General features: G+C 48.9%; 8 protein-coding genes and 1 non-coding gene across 9 annotated transcripts; 5 read left to right on the plus strand and 4 right to left on the minus strand.

Moving 5' to 3' along the window:
* Positions 1 to 6,230: 6,230 nt before the first annotated feature.
* Positions 6,231 to 10,530, plus strand: SCP_0401200 (hypothetical protein; the record flags this gene model as incomplete). The annotated part of the gene is made up of 2 exons (XM_027756860.1): positions 6,231 to 6,243; positions 10,361 to 10,530. 2 exons carry the CDS (start codon positions 6,231 to 6,233, stop codon positions 10,528 to 10,530), a joined length of 183 nt encoding a protein of 60 aa, XP_027612661.1.
* A 1,743-nt stretch (positions 10,531 to 12,273) lies between these two features.
* On the minus strand, positions 12,274 to 13,026 carry SCP_0401210 (hypothetical protein; the record flags this gene model as incomplete). Its single annotated transcript, XM_027756861.1, has 1 exon — positions 12,274 to 13,026. One exon carries the CDS (start codon positions 13,024 to 13,026, stop codon positions 12,274 to 12,276), a length of 753 nt encoding a protein of 250 aa, XP_027612662.1.
* Positions 13,027 to 16,309: 3,283 nt separating this feature from the next.
* SCP_t0401220 lies at positions 16,310 to 16,391 on the plus strand. Its single transcript has one exon. It is a non-coding gene; the product is annotated as a tRNA-Ser (tRNA).
* Positions 16,392 to 16,597: 206 nt separating this feature from the next.
* SCP_0401230 (predicted protein) lies at positions 16,598 to 18,469 on the plus strand (the record flags this gene model as incomplete). The annotated part of the gene is made up of 4 exons (XM_027756862.1): positions 16,598 to 17,030; positions 17,082 to 17,242; positions 17,291 to 18,062; positions 18,114 to 18,469. 4 exons carry the CDS (start codon positions 16,598 to 16,600, stop codon positions 18,467 to 18,469), a joined length of 1,722 nt encoding a protein of 573 aa, XP_027612663.1.
* Positions 18,470 to 18,742: 273 nt separating this feature from the next.
* Positions 18,743 to 19,555, minus strand: SCP_0401240 (hypothetical protein; the record flags this gene model as incomplete). Its single annotated transcript, XM_027756863.1, has 3 exons — positions 18,743 to 19,364; positions 19,418 to 19,495; positions 19,545 to 19,555. The coding sequence occupies 3 exons, from the start codon at positions 19,553 to 19,555 to the stop codon at positions 18,743 to 18,745; spliced, it is 711 nt and encodes a 236-aa protein (XP_027612664.1).
* A 621-nt stretch (positions 19,556 to 20,176) lies between these two features.
* On the plus strand, positions 20,177 to 20,841 carry SCP_0401250 (hypothetical protein; the record flags this gene model as incomplete). Its single annotated transcript, XM_027756864.1, has 2 exons — positions 20,177 to 20,186; positions 20,240 to 20,841. The coding sequence occupies 2 exons, from the start codon at positions 20,177 to 20,179 to the stop codon at positions 20,839 to 20,841; spliced, it is 612 nt and encodes a 203-aa protein (XP_027612665.1).
* Positions 20,842 to 21,172: 331 nt separating this feature from the next.
* On the minus strand, positions 21,173 to 22,900 carry SCP_0401260 (predicted protein; the record flags this gene model as incomplete). The annotated part of the gene is made up of 3 exons (XM_027756865.1): positions 21,173 to 22,001; positions 22,055 to 22,825; positions 22,878 to 22,900. 3 exons carry the CDS (start codon positions 22,898 to 22,900, stop codon positions 21,173 to 21,175), a joined length of 1,623 nt encoding a protein of 540 aa, XP_027612666.1.
* Positions 22,901 to 24,008: 1,108 nt separating this feature from the next.
* On the minus strand, positions 24,009 to 25,831 carry SCP_0401270 (hypothetical protein; the record flags this gene model as incomplete). Its single annotated transcript, XM_027756866.1, has 3 exons — positions 24,009 to 24,820; positions 24,875 to 25,459; positions 25,516 to 25,831. 3 exons carry the CDS (start codon positions 25,829 to 25,831, stop codon positions 24,009 to 24,011), a joined length of 1,713 nt encoding a protein of 570 aa, XP_027612667.1.
* A 358-nt stretch (positions 25,832 to 26,189) lies between these two features.
* On the plus strand, positions 26,190 to 27,623 carry SCP_0401280 (RNA-binding protein; the record flags this gene model as incomplete). The annotated part of the gene is made up of 4 exons (XM_027756867.1): positions 26,190 to 26,732; positions 26,785 to 26,994; positions 27,050 to 27,514; positions 27,570 to 27,623. 4 exons carry the CDS (start codon positions 26,190 to 26,192, stop codon positions 27,621 to 27,623), a joined length of 1,272 nt encoding a protein of 423 aa, XP_027612668.1.
* Positions 27,624 to 27,695: the final 72 nt, after the last annotated feature.

Here is a 27,695-nt window from a genome sequence, read left to right on the forward strand (position 1 = left end):
GCGGACCAGTCAATCTGTCGCACAGATGTAGATGGTAAAACTGGTTGATGTGTAACCAGGACAAGATGGGGACTCCAGCTTGTCCTGTCGGTCTTATATACAAGTACAGGCGTCTGTCTACCTGTAATACTAGAACTACGATTGGTCCATCGGTATCAATACAAGGGCACAGGGTTCGTATACCTGTCCCACGGTCGTGAGAATGCTGAGTCAGTCATGACTCTGCATGAGAGACAATCTGTCCATATGGGGAATAGGTCGTGCTGCAAAGACAAGGCAGCAGCGAGGTCGTCGTGCGTCTAGCGCATGTATCAGGGTCTAGGGTCATGCCCATAAGGTTCGGTATCTGTATCATAAAGGTAAGGCAAAGGTGAGGCAAACATGCCTTTGTCGTGTGTGTGATAGGAAGTGCGTCCTAGGTCTGGATCTCGCACATGAGGTAAACATGCCTTGAGCACAAGGCACATATCATCAGATGATCAGGTAGATCCGTGCCAGATAGATAAGGGTGATGACCATGATGACATCATGGTCATGTGGTCAGTGACATCATTGTCACATGGTCAGTCTAGGCTCTGTGACATCATTGTCATCACCCTTATCTATCTGGCACGGATCTACCTGATCATCTGATGATATGTGCCTTGTGCTCAAGGCATGTTTACCTCATGTGCGAGATCCAGACCTAGGACGCACTTCCTATCACACACACGACAAAGGCATGTTTGCCTCACCTTTGCCTTACCTTTATGATACAGATACCGAACCTTATGAGCATGACCCTAGACCCTGATACATGCGCTAGACGCACGACGACCTCGCTGCTGCCTTGTCTTTGCAGCACGACCTATTCCCCATATGGACAGATTGTCTCTCATGCAGAGTCATGACTGACTCAGCATTCTCACGACCGTGGGACAGGTATACGAACCCTGTGCCCTTGTATTGATACCGATGGACCAATCGTAGTTCTAGTATTACAGGTAGACAGACGCCTGTACTTGTATATAAGACCGACAGGACAAGCTGGAGTCCCCATCTTGTCCTGGTTACACATCAACCAGTTTTACCATCTACATCTGTGCGACAGATTGACTGGTCCGCAGACAGCGGCCAAGCGTTCATAAGACTACTCCACTGGGCCGACCTCTGGTCATCGCTATGACTGGAGGTCGGACCCCTCACAATTGACTTGAGCCCTTGCAAAGGCCTAGTCACTGATGACGACGAACCGGATGTACGGTGGCACGACTGGCCCCCGTAACATTAGGACAAGATAGTTATTCACTGCTCAACCTCCTATGGTTTAGAGCTGACCTTGACGATTACAACTTGTCCATGTTCGCAGACAGCGTAACATTAGGACAAGATCTTTTTCCTTGGCTCAAGCTCCTATGCTTTAGAGCCTGACCCCGACCTCGACCGGTTCACAAACAGCGACTGTGTCCTTTGACCTCTTGACCGACCAAGGCGACGGTTACCTTAGGATGACACTACCCGACCTCGACTTGTCCATGTTCGCAGACAGCGTAACATTAGGACACCTGTGATGACAGAGATGGAGATACCGTGATTTGACACTCCATTCTCTTGACCTCGACCTTGTCCATTAACATTAGGACACCTGTGATGACAGAGATGGAGATACCGCGATTGACACTCCATTCTCTCGATATCCAACATTGGAACGATGAAGAAGACCCTCGTCTGGTCATTCCTAGGTGAGACCAGATTTTCATAAGACAATTTATTGGCACCTTGTCCGAGACGAACTCTCAAGAGTTTACCCTTCATTGGGTGACTCTCAGGGGTCGAATCCCCTCATGCGAGGAAAGCTATGACATGTGTAATAATCAAAGACATGTACGAGCTGCATGTGACTGCGAATCGGAAAGGTTTGGCCACCGTAGAATTAGTACCGATTCTATGGACCGTGATGAACTGAGGATGGTGCGCAGCCTTTGACGAAGGACTTAAGTCGCACACTTGATGATCATGGCTGACAACACCGAGTGCGGCAAGATACCCATGGTGCAGATTGATCCCAGGAACGGCAACACGTATAAACTGTAGACTCTTAATTGAGTCCAATCTGATGACCATTTGATGATTGTGATCCCTGAATGGGAGCTCGGACTGAGCAAGTGGACACTCGCTCTCCACTATAAACAAACGATAGATCTTGGCTGAGAACACCCTGCATGGCGAGTTACCTGGGGTGCAGAAAGATTGACAACTCGATGCCATTACGAGTTGATGACCATGGAATGTTTGAAGACACCGCGAGTTGACACTTCAAAACCATTCCCTGTCAAAGAGGCTCTCGACGTTAAAGAAACCGACAATCCGAAGAAGATCCTGATGTAACAAAAGGATCTGAATGATGACCGTCGATCACAGCTCTCGACGATAAAGAAACTGAACCTGGATGAACCTTGAATGACATAGTAAAAGGTTCTGATGGAAGACGGATCCTGGCTCTCCGTATAAACCAATGATCCATACCGAATCTAGGCCGAAGGTTTGACAAGGCGACGATTAGCCTGATGATTGAACTTAACAAGAGATCATATCACCGAAGAATGACTTAGAGTTAACAGTACATGACACTCCAATCCCCGATAACGACACCTGATATTAGGAAACCCCTAATGGTCCTTTGTTGACCACCACGATGATGACTCGAGCATGATCAGACAGACATGACTCATTCGATGATGTCTGGAAGTCCCACATCTTTGTCAGTTATGAAAGATAATCTTTTCTATCAATAAGTAGCAAATTTTCATAAGAATTGCTACTTTTAAGTAGACTTATTTGTAGGTGCATAGATTAACTCAGGATAATCTTAATATAATCTTTCAGATAATCTGAGGATAATCTTCTGGATAATCTGAGAATAATCTGAAGATTAGCAACAAAATACAATTTTAACTTTGACACCAGCCAGGATTGAACCCTAGACCTTAGGTTGATTTTATAGAATATAATTCCAAGTGACACTTTAGACCACTTGACCATTAGGCCATACATCACAACTATCTTATATTAAATTAGACATCTTTTTCTTGAAAAAGACTTAGCCAAATTCTGTCTATTAAAAAAGAGTAAGTAAAAGACACTTGACTTTTATCATAGATAGACAAGACTTATAAACAAACATTACTCTGAGTCTTATAGTCTTTTCTAATGCTTGCAGCCTTCATATAATGTAGTATAATATGTAATTAATAGAATATATGTTTCTACAGTTACTTCAGCAAAACAGAACTTTGCTATACAATTAGAAGATAGCTATAAAGATCTTGTATATATAAGTGCTCAGTCTATAATATAATAGACTCTAGAGTATAAGCCTAAATTGAACAAATAAAATACTGTCTCTCAATAACTTGTTATATATTATAGATGACTATATTAAGATACTCTATGATACTGCATGATAGTTTATAAAAACTGTAAGCTGTAGAACAAGACTATAATAAGATGCAGAGTACTGTTTGTCTATAAGTCTTGTCTATCTATGATAAAAGTCAAGTGTCTTTTACTTACTCTTTTTAATAGACAGAATTTGGCTAAGTCTTTTTCAAGAAAAAGATGTCTAATTTAATATAAGATAGTTGTGATGTATGGCCTAATGGTCAAGTGGTCTAAAGTGTCACTTGGAATTATATTCTATAAAATCAACCTAAGGTCTAGGGTTCAATCCTGGCTGGTGTCAAAGTTAAAATTGTATTTTGTTGCTAATCTTCAGATTATTCTCAGATTATCCAGAAGATTATCCTCAGATTATCTGAAAGATTATATTAAGATTATCCTGAGTTAATCTATGCACCTACAAATAAGTCTACTTAAAAGTAGCAATTCTTATGAAAATTTGCTACTTATTGATAGAAAAGATTATCTTTCATAACTGACATCACTGAGTCCCAGATGGTCCTTTGTTGACCACCACAATAACGACACCTGATATTAGGAAACCCCTAATGGTCCTTTGTTGACCACCACGATGATGACTCGAGCATGATCAGACAGACATGACTTATTCGATGATGTCTGGAAGTCCCAGACGGTCCTTTGTTGACCACCACGATAACGATACCTGATGCTAGATGCCTAAATAGGTCTAGCAACCCTCGACGATCAGACAGATCTCGATGGGCGAAACTACTATGAATGACAGCCTTCGATATGGCACTTTTGATGACATGCGTGGGGTAGTTCCCCATGGATAGAAAGGATACTGGGTCACGGCCGATCCTTGGATTTGATGTAGACTGTTGTCTCATCATCTGGAAGAATAAATTTGACAAACAAACGAAATTCGATATATGACACAGCGATGAATAGGGCATCCATGGAATATGGATGGAGGTAGTCGATTTCGTTCGACACCAACACACGACAAGACCCGATATGAAATATTCGATAAAGTATCACGCTAGGCCGGGGTAGTTCAAACCTAGGCTGGGGTACTTTAATGATGAAGACATGAAACTGGACATGAAACGTGAATGGGAGCTATCGCTTACCATTGGATATTCGATCTGAACCTTTGCTGAGAACACCTAGTAGGGCGAGATACCCAGGGTGCAGAAAGGTTATCAGAAGGACGAACGACCTTGATGAAAGCCGAAAGGCAGGATTATGGCATTCATGAAATGTGAAGGGAGATAACCGACAAAGTGTGGTATCAACCCAAGATAAGGCCACAATTATCCCGATGATTAGAAACATCGAAGACATGAAACCTGAATGGGAGCTATCGCTCACCAGAAGACGATTAACCATGCTGGCATTGACGATGATCAGCCAACCACGATACATGTCCGCAATGACTTAAAACTAGAAGACGACATTTGTCCGTAATGACTTAAAACTAGACGATACTTGTCCGCAATGACTTAGAACTAGAAGACGATATTTGTCCGCAATGACTCGAAACTAGAAGACCCTTGCTGCCCACCCTCTTTTTTCCCTTTACGATTTGTTATCTGTTTTTATCGGTTTTAGATCCAGGGTATCTGGTTTTTTTGAATGGGAGCTGATAGGGGATAGTAGGTGAGGATGCATATCCGAGCCAAAGGAATGAGCCCGAGTGCCCGGGTGACGAGGAACGAATGGAATCGAGGAGTGACGAGCAGAGTCGAGGAACTGTGCAGGCCTCCAATCACGGTAGGTATCTGTAATTAAGTTCAAATGGGGCAAATCCTGTGGTCATGCTCGTGGCTGAGTTCAGTGCGAACTCAACCATTGGGATCTTGTCTATCTAATCTAATTGATTGGGAGACACAATGGATTGTAGGATTTGAGATACCGATCAGATGGTCCGCTCAGACAGCCCGTCAGTTTGCAGACAGAACAATGTTGACATGAATAACTTCGCACCCAGGAGTCGATGTAGTTCACATCGAAATTTCGATGTAAACTTCAAGTCCCAGTCCGAGATGATAGACCCAGGCATCCCATGCAGTTGCACAATCTCTCGGACATATAGTTCAGCTATGTCTGAGGCCGTGCTCGTCGTATTCACGGGGACCAGATGTACCATCAATGTAAGGTGGCATTTGACTACCCATAGGTAGTCATATCCCTTTGATCGCGGAAATGGGCCAATGAAGTCCATTGCTATTGAGTTCCACGGAAACTGTGGAATCGGCAAGGAATGAAGTAGTCCCACTTGCAAGTGATTGTGAGGCTTCACTGTTTGGCAGGCCCTGCACATCACGCAGAATTTTTCGATATCACATCTGATCCTAGGCCACCAGAACCACCGTCGGATGTATTCCGATGTCTTCTGTGGGCCATAGTGTCCTATGGTCATGTGCCCTCTATCGATGATGATCTCGGTCATCATTCAATGATGGTACAGGACTCTCGGGATGCAGATAACTTCTTCATCCTGGTGGTTCTTCATATATATTGTCTTGTCCCGGATTACAAAGGCGCTGAATTCCGTTGGGGATTCAACAACCTTCCTAAATAGCAGGTTCTCGCCGTAGCCCTTTTGGACTGTGGCCAGGAATGGGGTATCCTGTTCCAAATGGACCTTCAGTGGAGGTCCGTTGGTACGTGATTCAGCTATCATTGGGTCCTCGCCCTTTGCACCTGGAGTTGGTGTCACTAGAGGCAGGTGGAAGGCCATCTCACTGGCCTCCTGATCTCTTGACTCTTTCATGTCCTTGGGCAGCTGTACTGAGTGCTGAATCGTTCCAGCGCGCAACTCAGCAATGCAGTTGGAGGGTAGGTCATCACACTCGGGGTCTAGATGAATGTCTGTGTTCACATAGTCCTGGATGAGTGCGAATTCATCCGCATTGTCATTCTCATAGTACCTTGATAGACAGTTCGCGACCTTATTGGTCACGCCTTCTACATACTGGATTTTGTATTGAAATCGAGACATGTACTCATTCCAATGAATCTGTCAATTTGTTGGATTGGTTACACCTTCGAAGTACTTCAATGCCAGATGGTTGGTCGCAATCATTATCGGTCGACCGAGTAGTTTGTCCTCCCACTTGAAGAGAGCTTCCAGTATCGCGAGTGCCTCATGCTCATATGTTTTATAAGCATGTTGCACACTCGTGAATTTCTTCAACAGGAAGCCAGCCAGGTGACAGGTTCGCCAGTCTGGTCCCTGTCCGTACATCGCTCCAACACTGTATAACGATGCATCGGATATCACCCAGATGGGTTCTGGTTGATGTGGGTCAATTGGCTTCAGGATGGGTGCCTTGCACGCCAGAGCTTTGATCATTTCAAAGCATTTGGCGTGCATTGGGCACCACACGAATGCTCGGTCATTGTGAGCCATGTCTGACAATGGCGAGGTGTACACCATTACATCAGGCATGAAGTGTTTTAGGTAGTTCACGAGCCCTAGGAATCATTGTATTTCTTTGTAAGATTGAGGTATTCGCCATTTGCAAATACGGCTCATCTTGTCTGAGTCTGCGTGGAGTCCTCGGTCATTGATTAGGTGACCTAGGCAGTCCATGCTTCATGAGTATAGGTCGCACTTCATTTCGCTGAGGTAGAGCTTTGCCTCCCTCAGCTTATGGAATACGATTTTCAAATGACGTTCGTGTTCTTCAATTGTATCGGAGAACACAAATATGTCATCGAGGTATATGTGAACATATCGTCCGATGCAGTCACGGAATATCAATGTCATGAGGCTTTGGAATGTCGCTGAGGCATTACAATCGCCTTGTTGCATGACGTGACTTACAAACATACCGGATGGGGTGGAGAACGCTGTTTTCCAGATGTTCTCCGCTGCCACACATATTTGTTCATACACGTCAGACAAGTCAATCTTCGACCGGTATTTGGCACGAGACATGTCCATGCGTATCTGGTCCTGGTCCGGGAATGGGGTTATGTCCTTTACGGTGTTGTCATTGCGTTTACGTGCATCAACAACCGTCCGTAATTTTCCGCTCTTCTTCATAATGCATATCATGAGCGCTGCCTGGGGAGCCTGCTTGGACTCCCACCAGCCAGTGTCCTGGTATCGTTGGATCTTTGTTAGGAGCAATGGCTTCATTGCATCGGCACATCTCAGTAATCGCTGTCGATACTGCTCATCGTTATTGATGAGCAGTATTCGATGGTTAATTTCACAGAACGGTGGAAGGATTAGGGGTGGGGGACACATTATGTCTCTCATCTTCTCAATCCAGGCTTTTCGGTGTTCTTGTAGTTTCTCCTCGGATGCTATTGCATCTGAGGATTCTACGACTGTGGCGTGAATTTCTTCATTGAACTGGTCCCATCGTGTTTCGTTCATTGAGTGTCTAGTCAGTGTGAACTTCTCCGAGATGTCAGGGAAACAGTCCTTTTTGGGCTGTTTCCTGTTTCTCATGGTTGATTTTTCTTTCGCCTTGACGTTTCCATCATTCCCCTCCCCTCTTAGGACTGTCCCCAGTTTCGCACCACGAGACTGGGGTGGCTTCATGGCCATTGGTCTCGTTGCGGGGTCCTATTGCAGGTTGTCCGAGGTGATGGTGGTAACAGTACCAATGTTGTTGTGTATGCAATAGTGTGAGTGCGACATATCCTTGTGATTTGCAATGATTGTGGCCTCGTCCACTTCCGCGTAGGTCAGTATCTTTTGCCGTTGGATCGATATGGTGCAGTTCTCGAAGTCGAGGACCATGTCATATTTATGCATGAACACTGTGCCTAGTACGGTGTCGTATCTATCGATATCGACGACATTTAGGTAGTGTTGTGCCTTTACTGGGCCTATGGAGATTGTGGGTCGTGCACCATAATTGATGCACGTCCTGCTTCCCTTGGTGCCCAGTTGGAGACCTATTTGGTCATCCAGGTCAATTCGGTCCACCTTCGAGATGTACGTCATCTCTGGAGAAATGGAGTCTGTTGTACACCCCGAGTTGAATAGTGTATAGGTCTTGATCCCATTGATCAAGACCTCTGCACATAGTGTTTGTTGTGTCTGTGAGTTTCGCTGAGGCTGCATGGCTGGATCGGTCAGGCATTGTACGTGTGAGTTGTACAGCCATGTGTTCCTCAAGGATCATGCATCTGTTGTGGGTTCACTAGCATGGAGGTGTACAGTCTGCATACACTTTCCGGGCTTGTGTTGATGCATGGCACTGAATCTCATTGATCCCAGGCGAATGTCGTAGTCATCATTCCAGCCATCGTCTTCAGATGGGGGTTCACGCTCATCTGCCGATGAGTACTGTGATCTCTCTGGAGCCCAGTCCGACTCAGGATATGTTTGATATCCTGTGTCATTCTGGTATGGCCCTTCATTTCTGTCAGTTTCGGGAGTCATCTCCTGTGGAGCCAGCTCCTGAACTGCAGCCTCTGGTTCCGCCGGTTCTTGGTTTGCCTGTTCCTCATCCTCGGAGTGGTCATCGACTACATGTTGTGCGTGTAGTCGTGCTGGCCGAGGTTTACCATAGTTCGGGCACGTCGGGTCTGTCGAGAAGTGGCCCTTGCCACCGCAAGAATAACAAGTGACATTTGCATTTGTCACCTTGTTATTCGCTGGTGGTCTCAATCCTGAGACTGCCGGGTTTGTAGTAGGATGACCACCCCCATGATGTTGTCTGTTGCATGGGTTCGTCATTCTATGGCCAGCATTACCAGCCTACCATGCATGTCCTGGGTGTGCCCCTCCTCATCCTTGTCCTTGCGGGCGGTAGGTAGGTCGTGTATCTCTCATCGATGATATCATCGGTGCGAGGAATGACACGGCCTTACTTGAAATCCGGGCCCCCGTATGGTCCCCAGTCTTCTGAGGCTGTCGGCAGTCCTTGTATGTACAGTATTGGTCCAGCCATCTGTTGCCCTGTTCAATCACCAAAGCCGATTGATACAGTGCATTGATGGTGTGTTTCTCAGGCAATAGTAGGTGGGCTAGATGCACTACTTCTACCATCGGTAGCAGTAACACATCCATAAACCTCTTCCGGAATGTGTATTCCATTGGGTATTGCACCATGCAATCCGTGTGGTGTAATAGCCTGTCGTATAGCTCACTCACACCACCACGTGATAGACTGTATATCGCCTTGTCATACTTCTCAGATGCTATTAACTCCGAGTCCTTGTGTAGGAACCATCAGTGGAGGTGCATCACTGCATCCTCGAAGTATCACTGTCGTACTTCGCAGTTCAGTGACTGCACATTCAGGAAAAACCAGTTGGCAGCATTATCTTTAAGACTTTGCCCCAATATTCACAGATGATCTGCATCCATGGTGTCGCCAGTGATGCGGAGAGTCTTGAAGTATTCCAGTAACTTCTGTAGCCAGACCTCGAATGCATCAAGATCATCCTTCCCATCGTATTGCAGTGGTGGAGGCATCTTGGTGACTCTGAGGTATGCTGATGGTTTATTGATGGGATCTCTTGATACCGTCTCATCCACCGTTGTATGGATCCTCTCAATTGCGGGAGACGTATCTGAAGGTATCACTCCTGGGCCATGCAATCATTGTATGGTTGCATGGCCTGTGTGCATACCTGGTGCAGCTGTTATATTCATTCCCGGGAATCGAGGGGGTCGGTTCACTGCGGTAGTGACTGCTGGGTTTGGCTGGGTTACTCCTGACTGGGCATCAGTCCTGCATGTCGTGTGTTTGTTCCCACCGTGGGCTGCCATTGCAGTCCACGGTGGTATCCAGGTCCTGCAGGTCATGTTGGTCAAGGAGGCAGTGGTGGTGGGGTCGATCCATTGGATCGCAGTAGCCGTTGTCCTCCAGGTTGGTGTCCCCGAGGTGGTGTTGCGGGCCTTCGACCATTTCTCCTGAAATGGTCGAAGTTGTTCCCACCATCTCCGGGGTAGGGCTTGAGTCGTCTGAATCATCGCTTCCAGGGTTGCCTTCAGGAGCTGCTACTGGAGCCGTTCCGGATTGGAGCAATCCCCACATCGCGCGAGGTGTCGATGATACTGGCAGTTGTACTCCGAATGCCCTCAACACCCTTTTGGACTCTGAGGCCATGCGGTCCAAGTATCTGGTGTATATTAACACCCTTCAATTGTAATCCTCGTCCAGCTCTCCCTCTTGCTGCAGTCGGGCCAACCGATGGTACACGCTCTCGATAATTATATCAGGAGCACCTGCCATCAGGTCCTCGACCTCTGAGGAGTATAATCCTCGCTCTACCGCTATCTCTTCGATGGAGTTCCTCGTTCCTGAGGGGACAGGTTAATCCATCAGGTCAACTTTATCTCCTAAGGAGTTTTCAAGTTCATCCATTATCCTTTCAAACTGCTCATTCTGTGCTTGGTGAGTCTGTTTGTGTGCCTCATGAATGCCCTGCATCTTGCATTCTTGCTTTTCTTGCAATGCGTCAAGTTTGCAGTTCGCCTCTTCTCGAGCCCACTGGAGTGCCTCTCGGGCTCTCTCTCTGCACACGTGTTCTGACGAGCTCATGCTTGCAGTGCTTCCTGGGGCTCTATCCTTGGCATGATGTATTTCATCCGCTAGGGAAGATATCGGTTGCGCTGACAGGGCTGAGGACGGAAATCTCTGCGAGTAATGTGAAGGATGCCGTGGTGTCCTTCTCATTCTCGTCATTTCCATTTCTTTGCTGGCCTGGTGAGATCCAGTGGATCTCACCGGTGTTCTAACATTACGGTCAGAGGCAGATTCCTGCCGCTGCTCATCCGTTTAGCCTCCTCATGTTGAGCATGGGGGTTCGACATATGACAGTGTAGGGGATCGTGAGGCTGGTGATGCCAGTTCTTGCCCATGGTCCATTATTTCTGGGGCTGGCGTGCTAGTGTTTGCATGCACGCCATCATGGGGTGCGCTCTCGGCCACGTCTGCCAGAGCTGCGTGCTCTGCCTGTCTTGACTGGAAGTGTGTTATCTGTGTGTTTTTGGGGCCTTGACTTGCCATTGGGTGGCAAGTTAAGGTTTTTGATTTCTTGATGGGGGTCTTCGCTGTTAAGTAGAATTTTTCGCAGGGTGAATTGGACTGTAAAAAAGTGTAATGGGGGGCGAGATCTTATCACACCGAACCTTAGATACAGTGCACCAAGCTCTATTCTGGAGTGTCGTGCGTGTATCAAGGTCGTGGTGTGTAAAGTCTCTGACTTCAACACACCGACGCGTGCTCGATACACGCAGAGTGTGTACAAATAGTACACAACAGTTACATAATGCAAGATGAGATTAGATAAGATTAGGGCACAAGTACCGCTTGGTACTTGTGCCCCACAATACAACAGCGGCATGTTACAATTGACCTCCCCTAGTCTATGGTAAGATGATTATGGTGATGCAGGTGGTAAGGCAATACCGTATGTTGCCTGCGAGCACCGCAGCCTGTTGCCACAAGGTCCTGGCATCTGCCCAGCTTCACCACAGCCTGGACGGAGCATACTAACAGTGGATGGACGTGAGAGTGCTGTGCTGATGTAGGGACTAATGAAGGGCTCTAGAGTTTTGTCAGGTTGGCTGAGTGCTCATAGGCATGTAATGAGGTCAGTACATGTATCCGTAGCCTGGAGGAGTTCCTGCATTCGGATCACTCTCTCGTTGCCATAGTGAGAAGTGCTGCCAATGTTGTGGCTGTGTGTCGGGGACGGACTGTTAACTGTCAGTGATAAGCCCATAGAAAGCGAATGAAGACCATCAAAAAGATTAGAGGATACTGAGGAATCTGAAGTACTTTCAGATGGAGTTTCAGCACCAGGAGATGACGAGCTGGAGCCTGAAGCTGAGAGCATGTTGATAGGCAGATCTGGGAGTATTTGAGATAGGTCCATGGCCATGTCCTCTCATAGCTCATGAGATCCACATGTCTCAAGCCCCTGGGCATCTTCAGACATCGGAGAAGGACTGTGTCTCGTAGTTGAAGCCATAGTTACAGTGAGGGACCAGTCTGAGTTGCCGGAACATAAAGCCATCTCTGTTTCTGGCTCAGTCTGGGCTGTGTCATTAGTCCTCGAGTCATCCGTGAGCATAGTGTGTAGCAGGTCAGCTTCATATTCAGTGAGAGATTCTCCAGCTACAGATTCGGAGAGAACAGTCGGAGCAGGGTAAGCTAGGCATGCCTTGGGGGCAGTACGTAGGTAGTCATAGTGATTGCACAGTTGGTCCATGTTGTTGCGGTGTGCAAAGAAGTCGGGAATAACCTGCATGATGAGAATGAATATCCAGACATCAATGCATGAGAGCCGACCACCGTGCTTGTGATCTTGGAAGTAGTCACCCTTGAGATGGTTATTGTGAGATTCCAGATGATTTGTCATTCTTGGCACATCTTCAGGACGAACACCGAGAATTTCAGCAGCCTTGATGGCACCTGCATGAGACCACTGAAGCCAATACTCCTGTGTCACCAAGTAGGAGGACAAATAGTTGAGCAATTTGAGGCCACCAACAGATTTCTTCTTGTCCATCTCGCTTTGATGATGTCCTAGGGATACAAAGTAAGCTAGCTCTTCCTGATAGGCTGCCTTCGTGGTATCGTAGTCGACAATGTTTTTAATCCGATAGAAGGGCCCATCAGTGTTTTCTGCAAGTATCATTAAATACAACACCGTACAGTTGCATGCATAATCGGGCGAGCTGTGAACAAACTTCTTGGCGATGCTCACCATTTGGTACTCCAGCCAAGCAGTGATTCAAGCCCAACTGCCAAGACTGCCAAGTATGATACAGACACAAGATCAGGAATATGTTAGGCCAGTGTGTTGTCATTGCCGTGCACTCTCTAGTATCATTGTCGCTGCTGCCAATCAGCGGGGCAGACTTCTCGCCAGATGCATTAACTCCCATGCTGTCAATCCAGTGGCCCAGTAAAGACTGTAGAAGCTCTGTGTTATAATCAGCATGAACTCCTCGAGACAATGTCTCCTCCTTCACAAAGAATACAGCATAGGCCACAGGTACACCCTTCTTGTTGTGGTCTATAGCCATCAGAATCCAGACGTTGGCACGAGCTGATGAGAAGCCAAACGTGAGATCCATGAGGATATGTTTCTTGTGACCATGTTCCCATGCTGCAGAATGTTGTCAGGGAGTTGTGATGATGAGTATGAAGCGATCGGAGATTCCCTCAATGAACAATTGATAAAACAGGCAAGACTCAGTGAGACGAGGATCAGGTGGTGCTGGATTGCTAGCATGGAACCAGAGATCAATATTCTCATGCGCAAGGGATCGCTGTGGTACCCCCATCTCGGCAGCTAGGCTGCGGTAGATTGATGAGGTGTCGTAGGGCATGTAAGTGAAATGATGGTGCTTGTCGAAAGCCACTTTGATTGGAGGCCAATGGAGCTTTAACCATGTGTTGATCTGTGTGTATGCAGAGGCTGCTGGGACGTGATTCTTTAGTAATTCATGTGCATATATGCAGATATCGGGGTGCAGAGGGAGGTGTGGATTTCGTGACATTCGCGTGGTCAGCATACACTTCTCTGTGTGGGCGAATATTCCCACAACTTCATTTATCACGAGAACATTTTTGGCTGCATTTATTTATGTTAGGCATCAAGCCAGTTCTGCATGTAGGGAAGAGCATACTTTCGACATCGTACGTCACAGTTATCTTGATGAATGCATCACACCCAACATTTTCATATGGCATCTGTCTTGCTGTGGCTGGTTGATGACCGGCAGTGTGATTCGAGCTGCAGATACACTGAAAGACATATGTACCATGGGAATATTTGTATTTCGATGCCACGGCCTTCAGAGGAGTAACATTTGATGTCTGTATTGCTCACTTTGAACTCGCATCCCTCTGTATAGTACTGGGAATATGTAACCGGAGGTCAGCCAGAAGTTCGAGAGCTTTCTCTGTGAAAATGTTAGTCTTGCAATGGCAGGCTATATGCATCAGAGCGCACTTTGGTTATCATCCCCATGCTTAAATCTCCTCTTCTCGCACCCCTCAGTTGCAAGCTTCTCTCATAAGGTCCTTCGCCTCCCATCAGACAATAGAAGTTTGTCAGACACAGCTACCTGATCCTTTGTCACATGAAGAGATGGTGCTTCAGCGACTTTCTGCCTCAATTGAGATGCAAGCAGGTCAATGGATAGCTCAAGAGTAGGCAGGGACATTCAGATTAATATCAAGTACTAGTAACAGATTACTGTAAAGACGTGCAGGGGGGGAACATGTGTCAGTAAATGATGCAACTCAATGTGCCGAGCAAGACACGTCGATGTATTTCAAATTACATACTGCCTTCCATATCTGTTTATGGGTGTGAGTTTAAATTTCCATGCATTTAGACCACTCATGCTTTCCACAGGTTGAAGGGCTTGATAAAGATCTCGATGTAAAGAAGACCTTTTGCAAGAGTGTATTTGTGAAGGATAATACTGATATCCATAAATGGGAGATTGAGTTCAGGATGAGAGATATGCCTCCGAGGTGGGCAGGTCCTCATTAGGTGCTCAGGCAGGCCTGGTGATGGCCAACCCCTCAGATCGAGTAGGGACATGAGTGGATGAGATGGCAAGGTATGGCGTGATGGGTAGTGATTCAATAAAGTGATTGTTAAGCAGATGCAGGTAGTATCAGGAGGGCAGAAAAGGTCAGGACCAGTTAAGTATGATGGCAAGGGAGAAGGATGGGTAGAATGAAGGTATGCATGTGAAAGCCTTATTCACATCTCCATCTCATTCAGCTTGTACATCTTTGAGCAGTTTGGCATTTTGTGCATTTCTGAGCAGTCTTGTGTTTCCACATTTCAGTGTTCTCCTTAGAGCAGTGTGATTTTACCTCTAACGTGTTTCCAGCAACTATTGTGACTACAGAGATTTGCTAGCTACACTATTGAGCTACCCACCTCATACTTCTGGAATAGACTTTCCTCCTCCCCTGTGCTTCAGACTCCATGCAGACTTGATTTCACGTATACACCACCTTTCTGACTTGTGACAGAACTTGAATCACATTAACGCATGCAATCCAAATTTAGTATTCACATAGTGCTCCCCCTCATGTAGCATTGCAGAGACATGTTGTAAAGCCATACAAAGTATAGTGTGATTCTCTTAAAAACTAATATAAATGTTCTGGTTATGAGTGCAGGATTCTGAGCTGCAAAAAATCAAGTACTAGTGTGACACATCAACTTAGAGACTTGCAGGTTGAGAGTAATCTGAGAGTGAAGATTAGATAACTCAATGGTCTATTGATTGAAATTTTTGAGCCATGCCATGCTCCTATGCTCTAAATCAATATTATTACACAAAGAGGAGTGTACAATGAGCATTATGTAAACACCAAATTTGGATTACATGCATTGCAGATAACAAGACCCATGCTAGAGTTTATTCAAGATTTCTTGCAGAAAATGCTAGGTGTGCACACTCACCATATCCTTGGATAACCAGTTTGGCCAGCCATTCTTTAGCAGTCTCCTCTTCTCATTCAGCTATCCTTTCTCAGCAATACTCTCTCAAAAAGGTAAGTCGCATAAAATATATATCACATGATCATCTAAAACATATGTTGAGATATAGAAGTAAGAACACTAATATAGAAGTAAGAACACTATAGCAATGGATGGTTTTAGAAGCCTGGCTGACCACTGGATTATGTCACATCAATGTTGTCCAGTTTTTGTGATGTGCTCTAAGGTTATACTCATGCCTTGCTTCTCCTTAGAGATTCAAGAAATATTGTGAAATTTCTGCTTACTCAGCATTTTTTTGTATGTTCTGGCTGCAGATAACACAAAAAATTACGTTTTGGTATATAACCCAGGCAAAGATAGACAACTATTCAGTTTGCATGGCCGGAAGTCCCACCCGTGCCGGAGTACTTGATGAAGGTAGCCGCACTTGACTTTTGGAGGCGCTATAGCCAAGTGGTTACGGCGACAGATTAGAAATCTGTTTCCCTTTGGGAGCGCAGGTTCGAGTCCTGCTGGCGTCGTGAGGGTAGGCCATAGAAATTTTTTGGCTTGAAGCTGGTGGGTTTGGGGTGCATGTAAGTAAGTGGTTTATTTAAGCTTATAGTAGGGCCCACAGGTTTATTTTATGAAGTCAAGGAATATTGAGGCCATCGATTTTAAAGTTGCCAGAAAAGGGGAAGGGTGTCTGCTCATTGTCTAGCGCTCGTGTGCTCCTAACTTAGCACCGATGGACGACGACATGCCGACGACGCTCGAGCAGATCGAGGAGTACCTCGAGTCGCTCGAGGACTACTTGTTATCGTCGCTGCAGGCTGTTACTCCTGACCTGCCCCATGTGAACGAAGCCATGCATCGTCTGTGGGAGGATGTCTCGCGCTTCGGTCCAAAATCACTCCCTTCCCTCCCGGACATCCACCTTCCTGGCATCGGTCCGTTCGAAGTCCCACCACCCCCGCCGCCTCCCCCGCCGCCCAAGAAGTTCTGGGAGGAATCGGCACACTGGGTGTCCGAGCACCCGTGGACCACGGCGGGCATAGGCGTCGGTGTCGTTGGCGCCGGCCTCCTCGTGGGCTACGGCTCCTTCCATATCTTCACCCGCAGGTCCCGGAGGACAAAGGCTGCGGTAGGGACGGCTAGTACAGAAAGGAGACAGGTCGTGGGTGAGTACCATCGCATTGCGAGTTCGTCACGCCCTTAACCCATCGATGTAGTCGTCCTCGGGGGAGACCATCCGTCTGGACTTCCGCTCGTGCTCGAGTTGGAGCGGAAGGGATACATAGTGATCATCAGCGTGTCTACTCCCGAGCGCGTGGATGAGCTCGAGAGGAGATCTCGCGGATATGTGCGCGCCCTCGTCCTCGATCCTGCCGATGTGAGTAGCGTGCCGCTTGCACCGTCCGCTCTTGCTTACGGCCTCTAGCCCGAGACCATTCCGTACTTCCTGCGCTCGCTGGCTTCGACTATGTCCCGTCGTTTCCCTGTCACGGCTGCGGGCGACCCACACTTAGCCCCTTCCACGCACCTCTACGTGCACTCGGTAATCTCCCTGCTCACGCTACCTCTGCCTGCAACGGTACCCGCCCCGGCGCCGCTGGAGCACCTATCTCTGCGAGACACATACGCCTCGTACCTGCAGACGACACACATCTCACCGCTGCAGGTGCTGCAGGCGATGATGCCGCTCCTGCGCACGTCTGCTGCGCGGGCGCGCGACTCGGTCTCGCAGAACCTCGGCAAGAAGAGCATCATCGTGTGTCTGCCCGCGATGGATGGCCGGGTCGGGCTGCCGTTCGCATCCGCCCAGGCTATGAGCGCAGCCGCCACGCTGCGGGGCGTCGAAGTGCTCCGCCGTGAGATCCGCGTGGCGGCTCTTACAGACCCGACCGAGTCCATGAAGAATATCAAGGTCGTGGTGGTCGATGTTGGTGCCATCGGAACGCAGGGTGCAGGGGGCAAGGCGTCGATGGATGAGTGGACACAGGGCGAGAAGTTGGCATACGGACCGGCGTTCTCGTCCGTCGCTCAAGGCGGCTTTGTGTATAGGAAGCCAACGAGCACTGCCGTCTTCGTGGATACGCTCATTAATATAGTTAGTAACGGCCGCAAGAGAGGCAATGTCTCCCCGCTGAGGCATGCTCTGGGTAGGATTTTAGAATGGGTGCGGGGCGATCGTGTCGCCGTCGGCTCCGGGGGTGCATTTATTTGTTCAGTCTCGTACGAGTGTTACTGATCAAATTTTCCAGCGGGTACGTACACCTTGGCGTCCCAGCTTCCGGCGCTCGTCCTCGACGCATTGCTGAACATCCCGCACTTCCTGGTTTCTATTCGAAATGCGCTTCTCCCCGTGCCTCCGCGGGTGGCGCCCGACCCGTCGGTCCCTCCCGTCGTGCCAGCTACTGTTCCTCCCACTGCGGCCGTTAAGAAGCCTGAGACCGAGGAGTCGCCGTTCAGTTCCGATCAGGAGCATCTCCATGACCATGAACTCTCAGAGACAGGCTCTGAGGCAGACGTAGAAAGCAACGAAGGAGATGCTTCCGGTGTTGGTGAGTCGTGGGTTAGTCTGAAGGGCAAGTTGCAGGGCCATGGCGGAGAGAAGTGATCAACTCGGTTTGGCGCGAGCAACGACATGGAGAGACAGTCGGTGTAATAGTGGGGGATTTGTATGTATCATATGCTTTGTAAAATTTAGTGTTGTAAATTGACTGAACCATCACTTCAACCCACTCACGAGAGCGCTCAACGTGTGGAACGGCGCTTGCGCAATAACATCATCGCTTCGTACCGCGATACGACTATTATACTGTAAAATTCATCTGGAATCTACATTAAATGTATTGACATTACGTAGGGGTCCAAGTTGATTGCATGGGATTCACTCCAACTTGACTGAGCAGCTCTCTTCCTTCACCTTGACTAGGGCTTCCTCTTCGTCCTTGGCCCGGGACGCCTCCTCTAGTTTCATTGGATTAGACCCATCCTTCACCTCCAATGAGGGTGATCCTGCCCTCTCCACCGGTTGGGATCCCTCCGCATCAAGCGGCCGGGGCACCTTCACCTTGACTTGGCGGATCATCTTCACGCCCGCCCTCACCACCGACCTCGCCGTGCGCCATCTAGATCGAGCTACCCGCGACCTATACAGACGATGGAGCTTGTCCCTGAGAGTATTTTTTGCCACTCCCTCCACTATCCGACACCAGCCATTCGTCGTGAGCCGCTCGAAGTAGTAGTTTTCGTATGCTAATTGGGCGGCACGGGCGAGCATGCGGGCTTTCGGGTCAGCAGGCATGCGCTTGGAGCGTGGGTCGTAAGAGACCTTTGCACGCTTCAAGGCGCGCATGGTTCGCAGGTATTGCTTCTCGTACGGAAGCAGTCTCAGTTTGCTACTCTCTGTGTTGCATTTGTACCACTTTTTTGTTTCGGCCTTCGCGTCGTCCTCTTCCTTCTTTTCGATCTCTTTTCGGGATGCATGCCGGCGAGGTTCGTAGCTGACTCTACGGTGAATTATTCAGACACTGATGTCATGTGGGAAGGGCTCTAGCCATACCTCTGCCTCTTCGGGGGCGGTAGTTCCTGGAATGGCGAGAGAGAGAGACTGCGCTTCCTCTTTGCAGCTGCACGGGTACTGACGATCCTTGTTAGTTGTGGCGCGAGCAGCATAACGCAACACTCACAGAGGTGCCATGATTAATGAATTATTGGAACGGAACGTGTATGATCGCAGATCAGTAGAAGCCGCCTAACCAGAGGACAGGCAGTGTGTTCGTGAACAACCAGGTTAAGGCTGTCATTTCGTCGTGAAGGTCTTTAATGATACCAGCGGCGCCTAAGAATCAGTCAATACAACAAGGTCTAATTGGATGTTATTGTTTTCTTGGTTTCGTGTGCCGGAAATGTATTTGTTCCGTAGCTCGACAAGATATACGTAATGAAGGTATTAGAACACCGCACAACAATTTTCAGCGGCTTTTTGTCTTGCGGCTGAAGGTTCTGAACAAGGGTCTCTCAATCTCTGCATACAGTTGTGGGTCCTTATGGATACTGCCACGTGCTACTCAACGTCCGCTGGATCTAATCTTATCTCTTGCGAAGCCGCCTTTGGAACGCACTGCGTGCAGGAAACATCGTATAAATCTGTGCAAGAAGGATACCCTAACACGATTTCCTCTGCGCGATCCCTTCAAGTTAGCTGTGTATCCGATCGTCTCGTGAGTATGGTTGTTTCAACTGAGCGGGTTCAAGTTGGGCTAAATTGGCATGCAGGCAGAATCTACTACCTCTGCGGATCTGTTAACAGGTCTATACGATGGGTTCGTGTCAGCGTTATCATCAATGCTTTGATCCTATGCTTAAGGCGGGCGACCGTCAGGCACATCTTTGTGGCTCGTACCATCGTCAACCATCGCATCGAAGATCGAGAGGTTGATGAGGATATCTCCCCCAAGCGCCAAATCTCCGTCTTCATTCCCCAGGTTTGATCCTCACATCACCCTCACCACTGTCCCGCCGAGCACAGAACTGTCCCGCCTCCTCGAAGCGATCCCGGAAGCGACAAGCGTCATACCCGTCCGCTTCAAGTCGTTGGATGTCGGCGACAAGTACTTCATGTCAGTGTATGTGTCCGTGCATGAGTCCCCGGAGCTCATGGCGTTGCGGACACATCTACGGCAGACCCTTGGCGAACGGACGGTACCTCCCATCTCGCACATGTCACTCTACTACATCGACGATGCCGATCGGGAAGAGCGTGCGCATGTTGCAGAGACATTGCGATCGACTGGGAGTGTAGTCGAAATTGCAGATGGTGTTATGTTAAACTGCCAGCCGCTTCCCGTTGAAGGATCTGCCGCAGAAGACGGCAACGGTAATGGGCTCGAAGGCTTCGATGGGGCCGAAATCTGGGTTGCAAAGTGTGATGGACATCCTCGAGAATGGGCAATCCTTCACAAGGTTCCTCTTTGCCCTGCTTAAGGATGGTACGAGAGTATGTTGTCTTTTCGAAGTTATCTATTGATCCTAACAGTTTCCACCAATGACCACTAGTATCTGAACTAGTATTTCTTGTCTAGAGGATACATTACTGGATAACAGTACTATGGAGAGAGCATTCATACACTTGGACTAAGTGATAAATCGACGAAACGAGCGAGGCGACCATGATGCGCACATTGAACGAAACGAACGTGATGGAATACAATAAGGAGGATGACGAAGGGTACAAGCTGTGGAAACAAAGCCTCACAGCAGCCAAATAGATCGGAGAACAGTAGATACAGAGATGCAGAAGACCAGCAAGTCGTCGCTATGCATTGGAGAACGTGTCCGATTCGAGATCCGAACTATGGCTCTGGATCGAGGCGAAATCCAAGCTCGACAACGATGAAGATGAATACGTATGACATGGGGAAGGGGGCGTATACGGCGGCAGTGGAACGGAGTAATCGATCTTTCTATCACCATTGGGATCAAACAGTTGCGAATACGCAGGCAGCGTCTGCGCATACGGCATGCTGAGTCCTGGTGGTGGCATATAGTCTTGCAGCAGGAGTGCATTGCTCCGCACAGAATCGATAGATGACGAGGGTGAATGTCCAGAGAGAGAAGGGGAAGGTGTAGTGTCCCGCGATATGACACTAGGGCTGCCTGCAATGACGTGTGCGAAGCGAAGAGGGACCTGAAACCGCAGGCGCTCTGTAATCCTCTCTGGATTCTCACCCTCTGTGATATCGTATGTGCACAGAAGGGAAATATGGAGCCGGTGTTGTACAGCAAATAAGGGACTGAAACAAGACTCCCGCAGCTTGTAGGTAACAGTCCCCTTGCTGCTCTCCGCTGTCATCGTATGCGCTACTGGGACCTGTGTTTGTACAGAGTACCAGACGTTGCCGCGAGAAGGGTCTGCTTCTTGGGAGAAGGCGTAGCCATCACCCGATATTGAATAGTGACCCGACGCGTCAGACGGGAGCAAAGACAGGCTGCGTGTGCACGAGCGCACAAAGCTTCTATCTCCGACCAGACCAAGTTCATAAACGGGTTGCAGCGGGTGTGGGTTGAGTAACGGCTTCCTGGGCGGCTGTCCCGACGCGGGTGGTAGAGGAAACTGTGATGTATACGATGATATAGGCGAAGAGCTAAGAAGACAAATCAGGGGTCGCGTTACAACAAGTAATGAGTCTACGCTTACCGATAACGCTCCATCTGTTCGACTTCCAGGTCAAACGAAGCGATCCGCAGGCGCTTGCGTTCTTTCCCAGGAATATCTGCAACACGGATGCGCAACGAAAGCCCGAAGGAAGTATCCTTGGGGTCTATATACTGAGGAACTGAAGCCAGCACGCGAAAGTTTGTTAGGATCTCCATGGGTATACGATCAACTGTCCCTTCGCCGTGAGCCGGATCAGCAGCCTGGGCATAGAGACTGTAGATGGGGTGGGTAACAGTAGAAGGGAAGGAAGACTCAGACGATGGCCCTGCCTGGGGACACATGAAGCGTTTCAACGGAACGTCAAAGATCGGGGCCGCGACGGTGCGCCTGGAGGGTCGGAACGGGAAGCAGAGTGCAGACAGTAGAGACGGCCCTGCACCATCATTGAGGTCGGAGAATTCCGCTGTAGCATGCAGAGCATAATGCGTGCCAGCCTTTTCATCCTCATTCTCACCGAACACAGCAGTCTCTGGTAGCCACCCCGGTACCGCGAGGTTAAACACTACATTCCAGGTACTTGGGTCGGAGCCCTCATGGCTGAGCTCAACGGGTTCGCCATGGATGAGCTCCTGCGATACAGAACAAAGACGGCAACCTGTATAACCCATCTCGTGGGAGATCATCTCGGTCTGTCCCTCGAACACAACAGTGAGGGAATTGAGAAGGAGACGTGAAGCTTGGTGCTGCGAAAAATAGCCGGGCGATGATGAGACTTTAACAGAAATGTGGCCAGAAAGCGAGTACGCGGTACTAGAGTGGGTTCAACATGAGAACGAAATACGATGCGTATTGAAGAACTTACGAGCGGTCTGGCTCCCCGTACATGTCTAACGACTGCGAGAAGGGTACTATATCTAAAGAAATAGTCATGGCGCATCCGAGATTATGGAAGATATCTGGAAGGACGTGGAGGGTAGGCCTACGACGGCAGAGCACAGGATGGCAGAGGAAGGCTGATGTTATATACCCCGCCTGAGGCAGTGGATACAAAGCGACCTTTGCACAAGGGCCTGATACGCATGTTTCCCAACATCATGGCGAAGCAGCAGCCCTGAATATTGCAGGCGAATCCTTGGTATAGCATTCCTTTTGTCCGACAGGCTTTTGTCGGCTGAATCAGGAAGAAAGGCAACGAACTGGTGCCTCAAATGGCCGCTGACTCAGCAACGCCACCGAGAAGTGATTGTCCCAATCGAGATCCTGTCGTCGCAAACAATGGACTCGGTTTTCGGCCTTAGCTACTATCGTTACCCCAGTATTGCAATCTGGTCTAGTTATGCAATTTCGCTGTTTTGTCGCATTTTGCTGCACTAAAAATCACAAAAAAATATGCAATAGATGTGCACAGTCCCAAATACCTTGGCTGTGCAACTTGGGAGTCAAACTCGGAGGGGAAGAGTGCGAAGTCTCTGAATTGCAAGTTTGGAGGACTCAGGCGTGACAGTGAAATGTGCCATTTAAAACTCCGACTAGAGGGAGAACAAGGGAACGGCACGTCGGCAAGCGTGACGATCTGTGACCGATTCGGCGCTCTTGCGTGCAAATGAGTCTCTTCACTGCGTTCGGTCTTGGAGTCGCACAACATCAGGAAAAAAATTGGCAGTCACACAGAAGGTAGCTTATATGTTGTATATTTGATCCAAAGAGGTTTGAAGGAAGACGGGCCCAATTTGAAGGAACGGTGACAGAGATGCAATCGCAATTGCATTACTGGGGTAACGATAGTATGGTCTACTTACTACAAACGAGACAATGGTTTCTTCAATCTAATATTAAACGACTAATGCGCGGAGCCATCGTGATTGACAGCATGCATATGAACCAACATATATATTTGCAACCGCGCGGTCAGTGGCTTACGACTGGCCCTTTCTCTGCGGACCTCCACTTCACTTCAAAGTGAGAAATCTCACACGTTAGGAGTATAAATATATCAAGATTTATTATGAAACATAAAGCCAATCATCGTAAGGTCATGTTCCTTCTCAATAAGTTCCCCGTCAAAAACTCCTGCAGGTCGGCGCACCGTCACTCGATTCACATTTGGAGGGTACCGGACCTCGCCTACTGGACCTGCCCAATCGAAATCAATAAGCTTGACATCAATCAGCCCTCCTACCGCCACCAGAAAATTGGCATCGCGTAAGTCGCCGTGAACGAAACCGCCCCCGTGTAGAGAACAAATCATATCCTCAACCGTGCTCTGAATGAGCCCCAAGTGTTCGTGTAAATTGTCCCTAGCGTCATCCAGCGAAAAATAGAGAGCGGGGTCCAACATGTCCATGATGACCATGTGCCATGCTCCGGGTATTTCTTCGTAGCCGCGTAGGCGTGGAGAGACGCCGCGATCTGCACAATAGATATGCGCTTGTTTAGAGTACCTGCGCGTAAACTTAATAATGATTGGTTCTTCGCTGCTTGTTAGCCCCTTGAAAATTAATTTGTGCGGGATGACGCCTATATATCGAAACGAGATGTCGACAGCGGTCGTCAGGCAACGGTACACGGTGGGATACGGATACTCCACACCGGGCAACTTCGACTCCAGCGAAAGAATGAGAGGTAGCTGGACAACGTAGTAGGAATGGAGTCGACTAATAGCCGTTTTTAGAGCACCAAAGATTCGCGCTGCACTTGTGATCATGATTTCATCTCTGGGCTCCCATATCAGAGGAAGGACTGGGGTGAGAACGTCCTGACGGACGACACCCGTGTATGCTGCACCCGCAATACCTAACCACGGTCCTGCATCGAATAACGTGTTGATCAATGCTCCAAGGGAGGGACGAAAACACTGACCAAAACAATATACAATCAGACATGGTAGAACTGTCCCCTTCAACGTTGCCTTCATCGACTTCACGAAGTGTGCATAGTGGATTCCGGCTCGTAAGTAAGGGTCAGCATTTGACGATCCGATTTCATTATTTGCTTGGCCTGTCACAGCACAGAACGCTTTCACGCGATAATTGCCATCGGTGATAGAGTTGGACAGCGGCTCTCCTGTCTGACCCAATACAATCCCGTAGTATTCCTTGAAGACACGGCGGAACGCATCCACGCGCGATGCTTCGTTCTCGTAACACTGCGCCATAACATCGCGCAGGGCTATCGCAAAATTGTAATCTTCTGCCGCAGGCGTCAACCGCATCGAATCGTCAACAAACTGACCGAATACGAGGTGGAGAAGGGTGATAGGAATACTGTCAGGGCGTGAAGGGCGGTTGAAATCGAACAAGTCATTTTTCTCCTGCTCAACTTTAAACACCGCCGGTTGAGCAAGGGTCGACGGCGCCTTTTGAGGCAATAACTCTTCAATCCTCTTCTGGCGCTTCTGTAGCGGAAGATCGGATGACGACGAGCGTGACCTTTTGTATACCCCTGCTATAGTATCACTGTCAGAACGTGCGATCATGTGCACGAGTACGGCAAGGACCTACATGGACGAACAATGATTATATGGAGATTATCTGTGTTAGGAGGACCACCGAAGTAAGAGGAAAGCTGCGACGTCCAGTCGAGAGAATTCTTGGAACGCGGGTCAAATTCCCGTACTCTGTCCGGAAAAGGACGGCCGGCCAGCGGTTGGTCGAACTTATACACACGTAAGACTTCTGAAGGGCAGTGTGTTTCCTCTTTGATTGCAGCTACGAGATCGAAGACGAATGCTTCAGGGCTGAGCTCAATGCTGAGGATCGACAATGGCTCGTGGGACTCGACACAACGGTATACAACCTTGGGCTGGGCGGTGGCCATGGTGGGTCGGAGGAGAGACGCAACCAGACGCAACCCTGGGAAAGAAGAAAGACAGGTATTACGTAATCAAGTTGTTTGGTCTCATAAACATCCTCCTATAAGTTACGGTGTCCATCATCGTCTGTCACGGTGTGCTCGACCCTTTCGTCGTCGTCCAGCACAGCGACCAGCAGGTGAGTCATGTCTCTCGCAGCTCGATGCCTACTTCCTTCCCACGTCTCCCTCCTCACCATTCCCGCTGCGTCCCCCAGAACCCATCCACCATCCCGAATCCTGTCCCAAGCCTCTCCCCGTGTCTCTTGCTGACTGGCCCTGACACGCACCGTCTGTCCACATAAAATCCACTAAATTTGCAACCATGCCAGAAGCCGACTCGACCAGGAAACGTTCCCGCTCGCCTTCGGACAACGAACAACAAAAGCACCACAAGCGGGCCAATACAGGCGCTACGTCCTCGGATGACTTGCGCAGCCAGGCTCTCCAAGGTTCCGTCCCATCCGCTGTCGCAGCGTCGATGACGGGTGACGTAAATATGACCGAGGTCGTGGTGTCCGCGGACGACACAGCTGCGTCTACCCCTTCACCCTCTCAGCCTTCCGACAAGCCCGCCTCAGCTGAAATGCCGGAGACCTCTGTTGACGCCACTTCTTCTGGTGAGACACGCGAATCTTCTGCGACCACTTCTGCTGCACCCGCTCCCGCGTCTGCACCCCCTTCGGCGAACATACACATGCGGTGCTTGATTGTAACCCAGGATGCCTCAATCATCATTGGCAAAGGAGGTTCGCATGTGAACGAAATCAGGGAGAAGAGTGGGGCTCGGGTTATGGTGTCGGAAAGTATTCCGGGCAATCCTGAACGTATTTTGAATGTTAGTGGGCCATTGGACGCGGTATCCAAAGTGAGTCGCGATGTACACAAAGGCGCTTATACTCTCTCAACGTGATACAAAGGCATTTGGCCTCATCGTGCGGCGGATCAACGACGAGCCGTTTGACAAGCCTTCCGTTCCTGGCAGCCGTGCTGTCACTATCAAGTTCATGATCCCGAATTCTCGCATGGGTTCTGTCATTGGTAAGGGTGGAACAAAGATCAAGGAGATCCAGGATGCTAGTGGAGCCCGACTCAATGCCAGCGAGGGTATGTTACCTGGTTCTACTGAGGTGAGACACCACGTCCGTGTCCTGGGACTGTTACATGACATCCTACATGCTCTAGCGCGTCCTAAGCGTGTCTGGCGTGGCGGACGCGATCCATATCGCCACTTACTATATTGGGAACATCCTAATCGAGGCGAACGAGCGTATGCCGTCGTACAACAATTCGTCGTATCGCCCATCGAGCTACTCACGTCGCCCGGCATATGGAGGCTCATCATATGTACCAGGCTACTCTGCGCCGCCCTATGCTTCGGGTAGCGCTTCGCACAATCCGCCGCAGCAACTGCAGACGCAGCAGATTTATATCCCGAACGACCTCGTCGGGTGCATTATCGGGAAGGGTGGCGCCAAGATCAACGAGATTCGGCATATGAGCGCTAGCCAGATCAAGATTATGGAGCCAGGCGCGGTCGGTGTGGGGATGAACGGCGGTACTGCACCTGCAGGAGGTGAGGGAGAGAGGCTGGTTGTAATCACAGGCCAGCCCGCCAACATACAAATGGCGGTGCAGCTGCTGTACCATGTAAGCCTTATGCTAACTTCTATTATCGGCGCCTCGATTGATGAGGTTGAATTAGCGCTTGGAACAAGAGAAACAGAAGCAGCTTCGAGCACAGTCTTCCAGCTCGTGAACAGGTTACTTACCGTAAGTAGGCAGTCAACATCAAGCGCGAACATGTTTTCTGCAGCTGTCTTGTTATTTA

The sequence above is a fragment of the Sparassis crispa genome, assembly GCF_003851025.1.
Source record: "Sparassis crispa DNA, contig_000003F, whole genome shotgun sequence".
NCBI lineage: Eukaryota > Fungi > Basidiomycota > Agaricomycetes > Polyporales > Sparassidaceae > Sparassis > Sparassis crispa.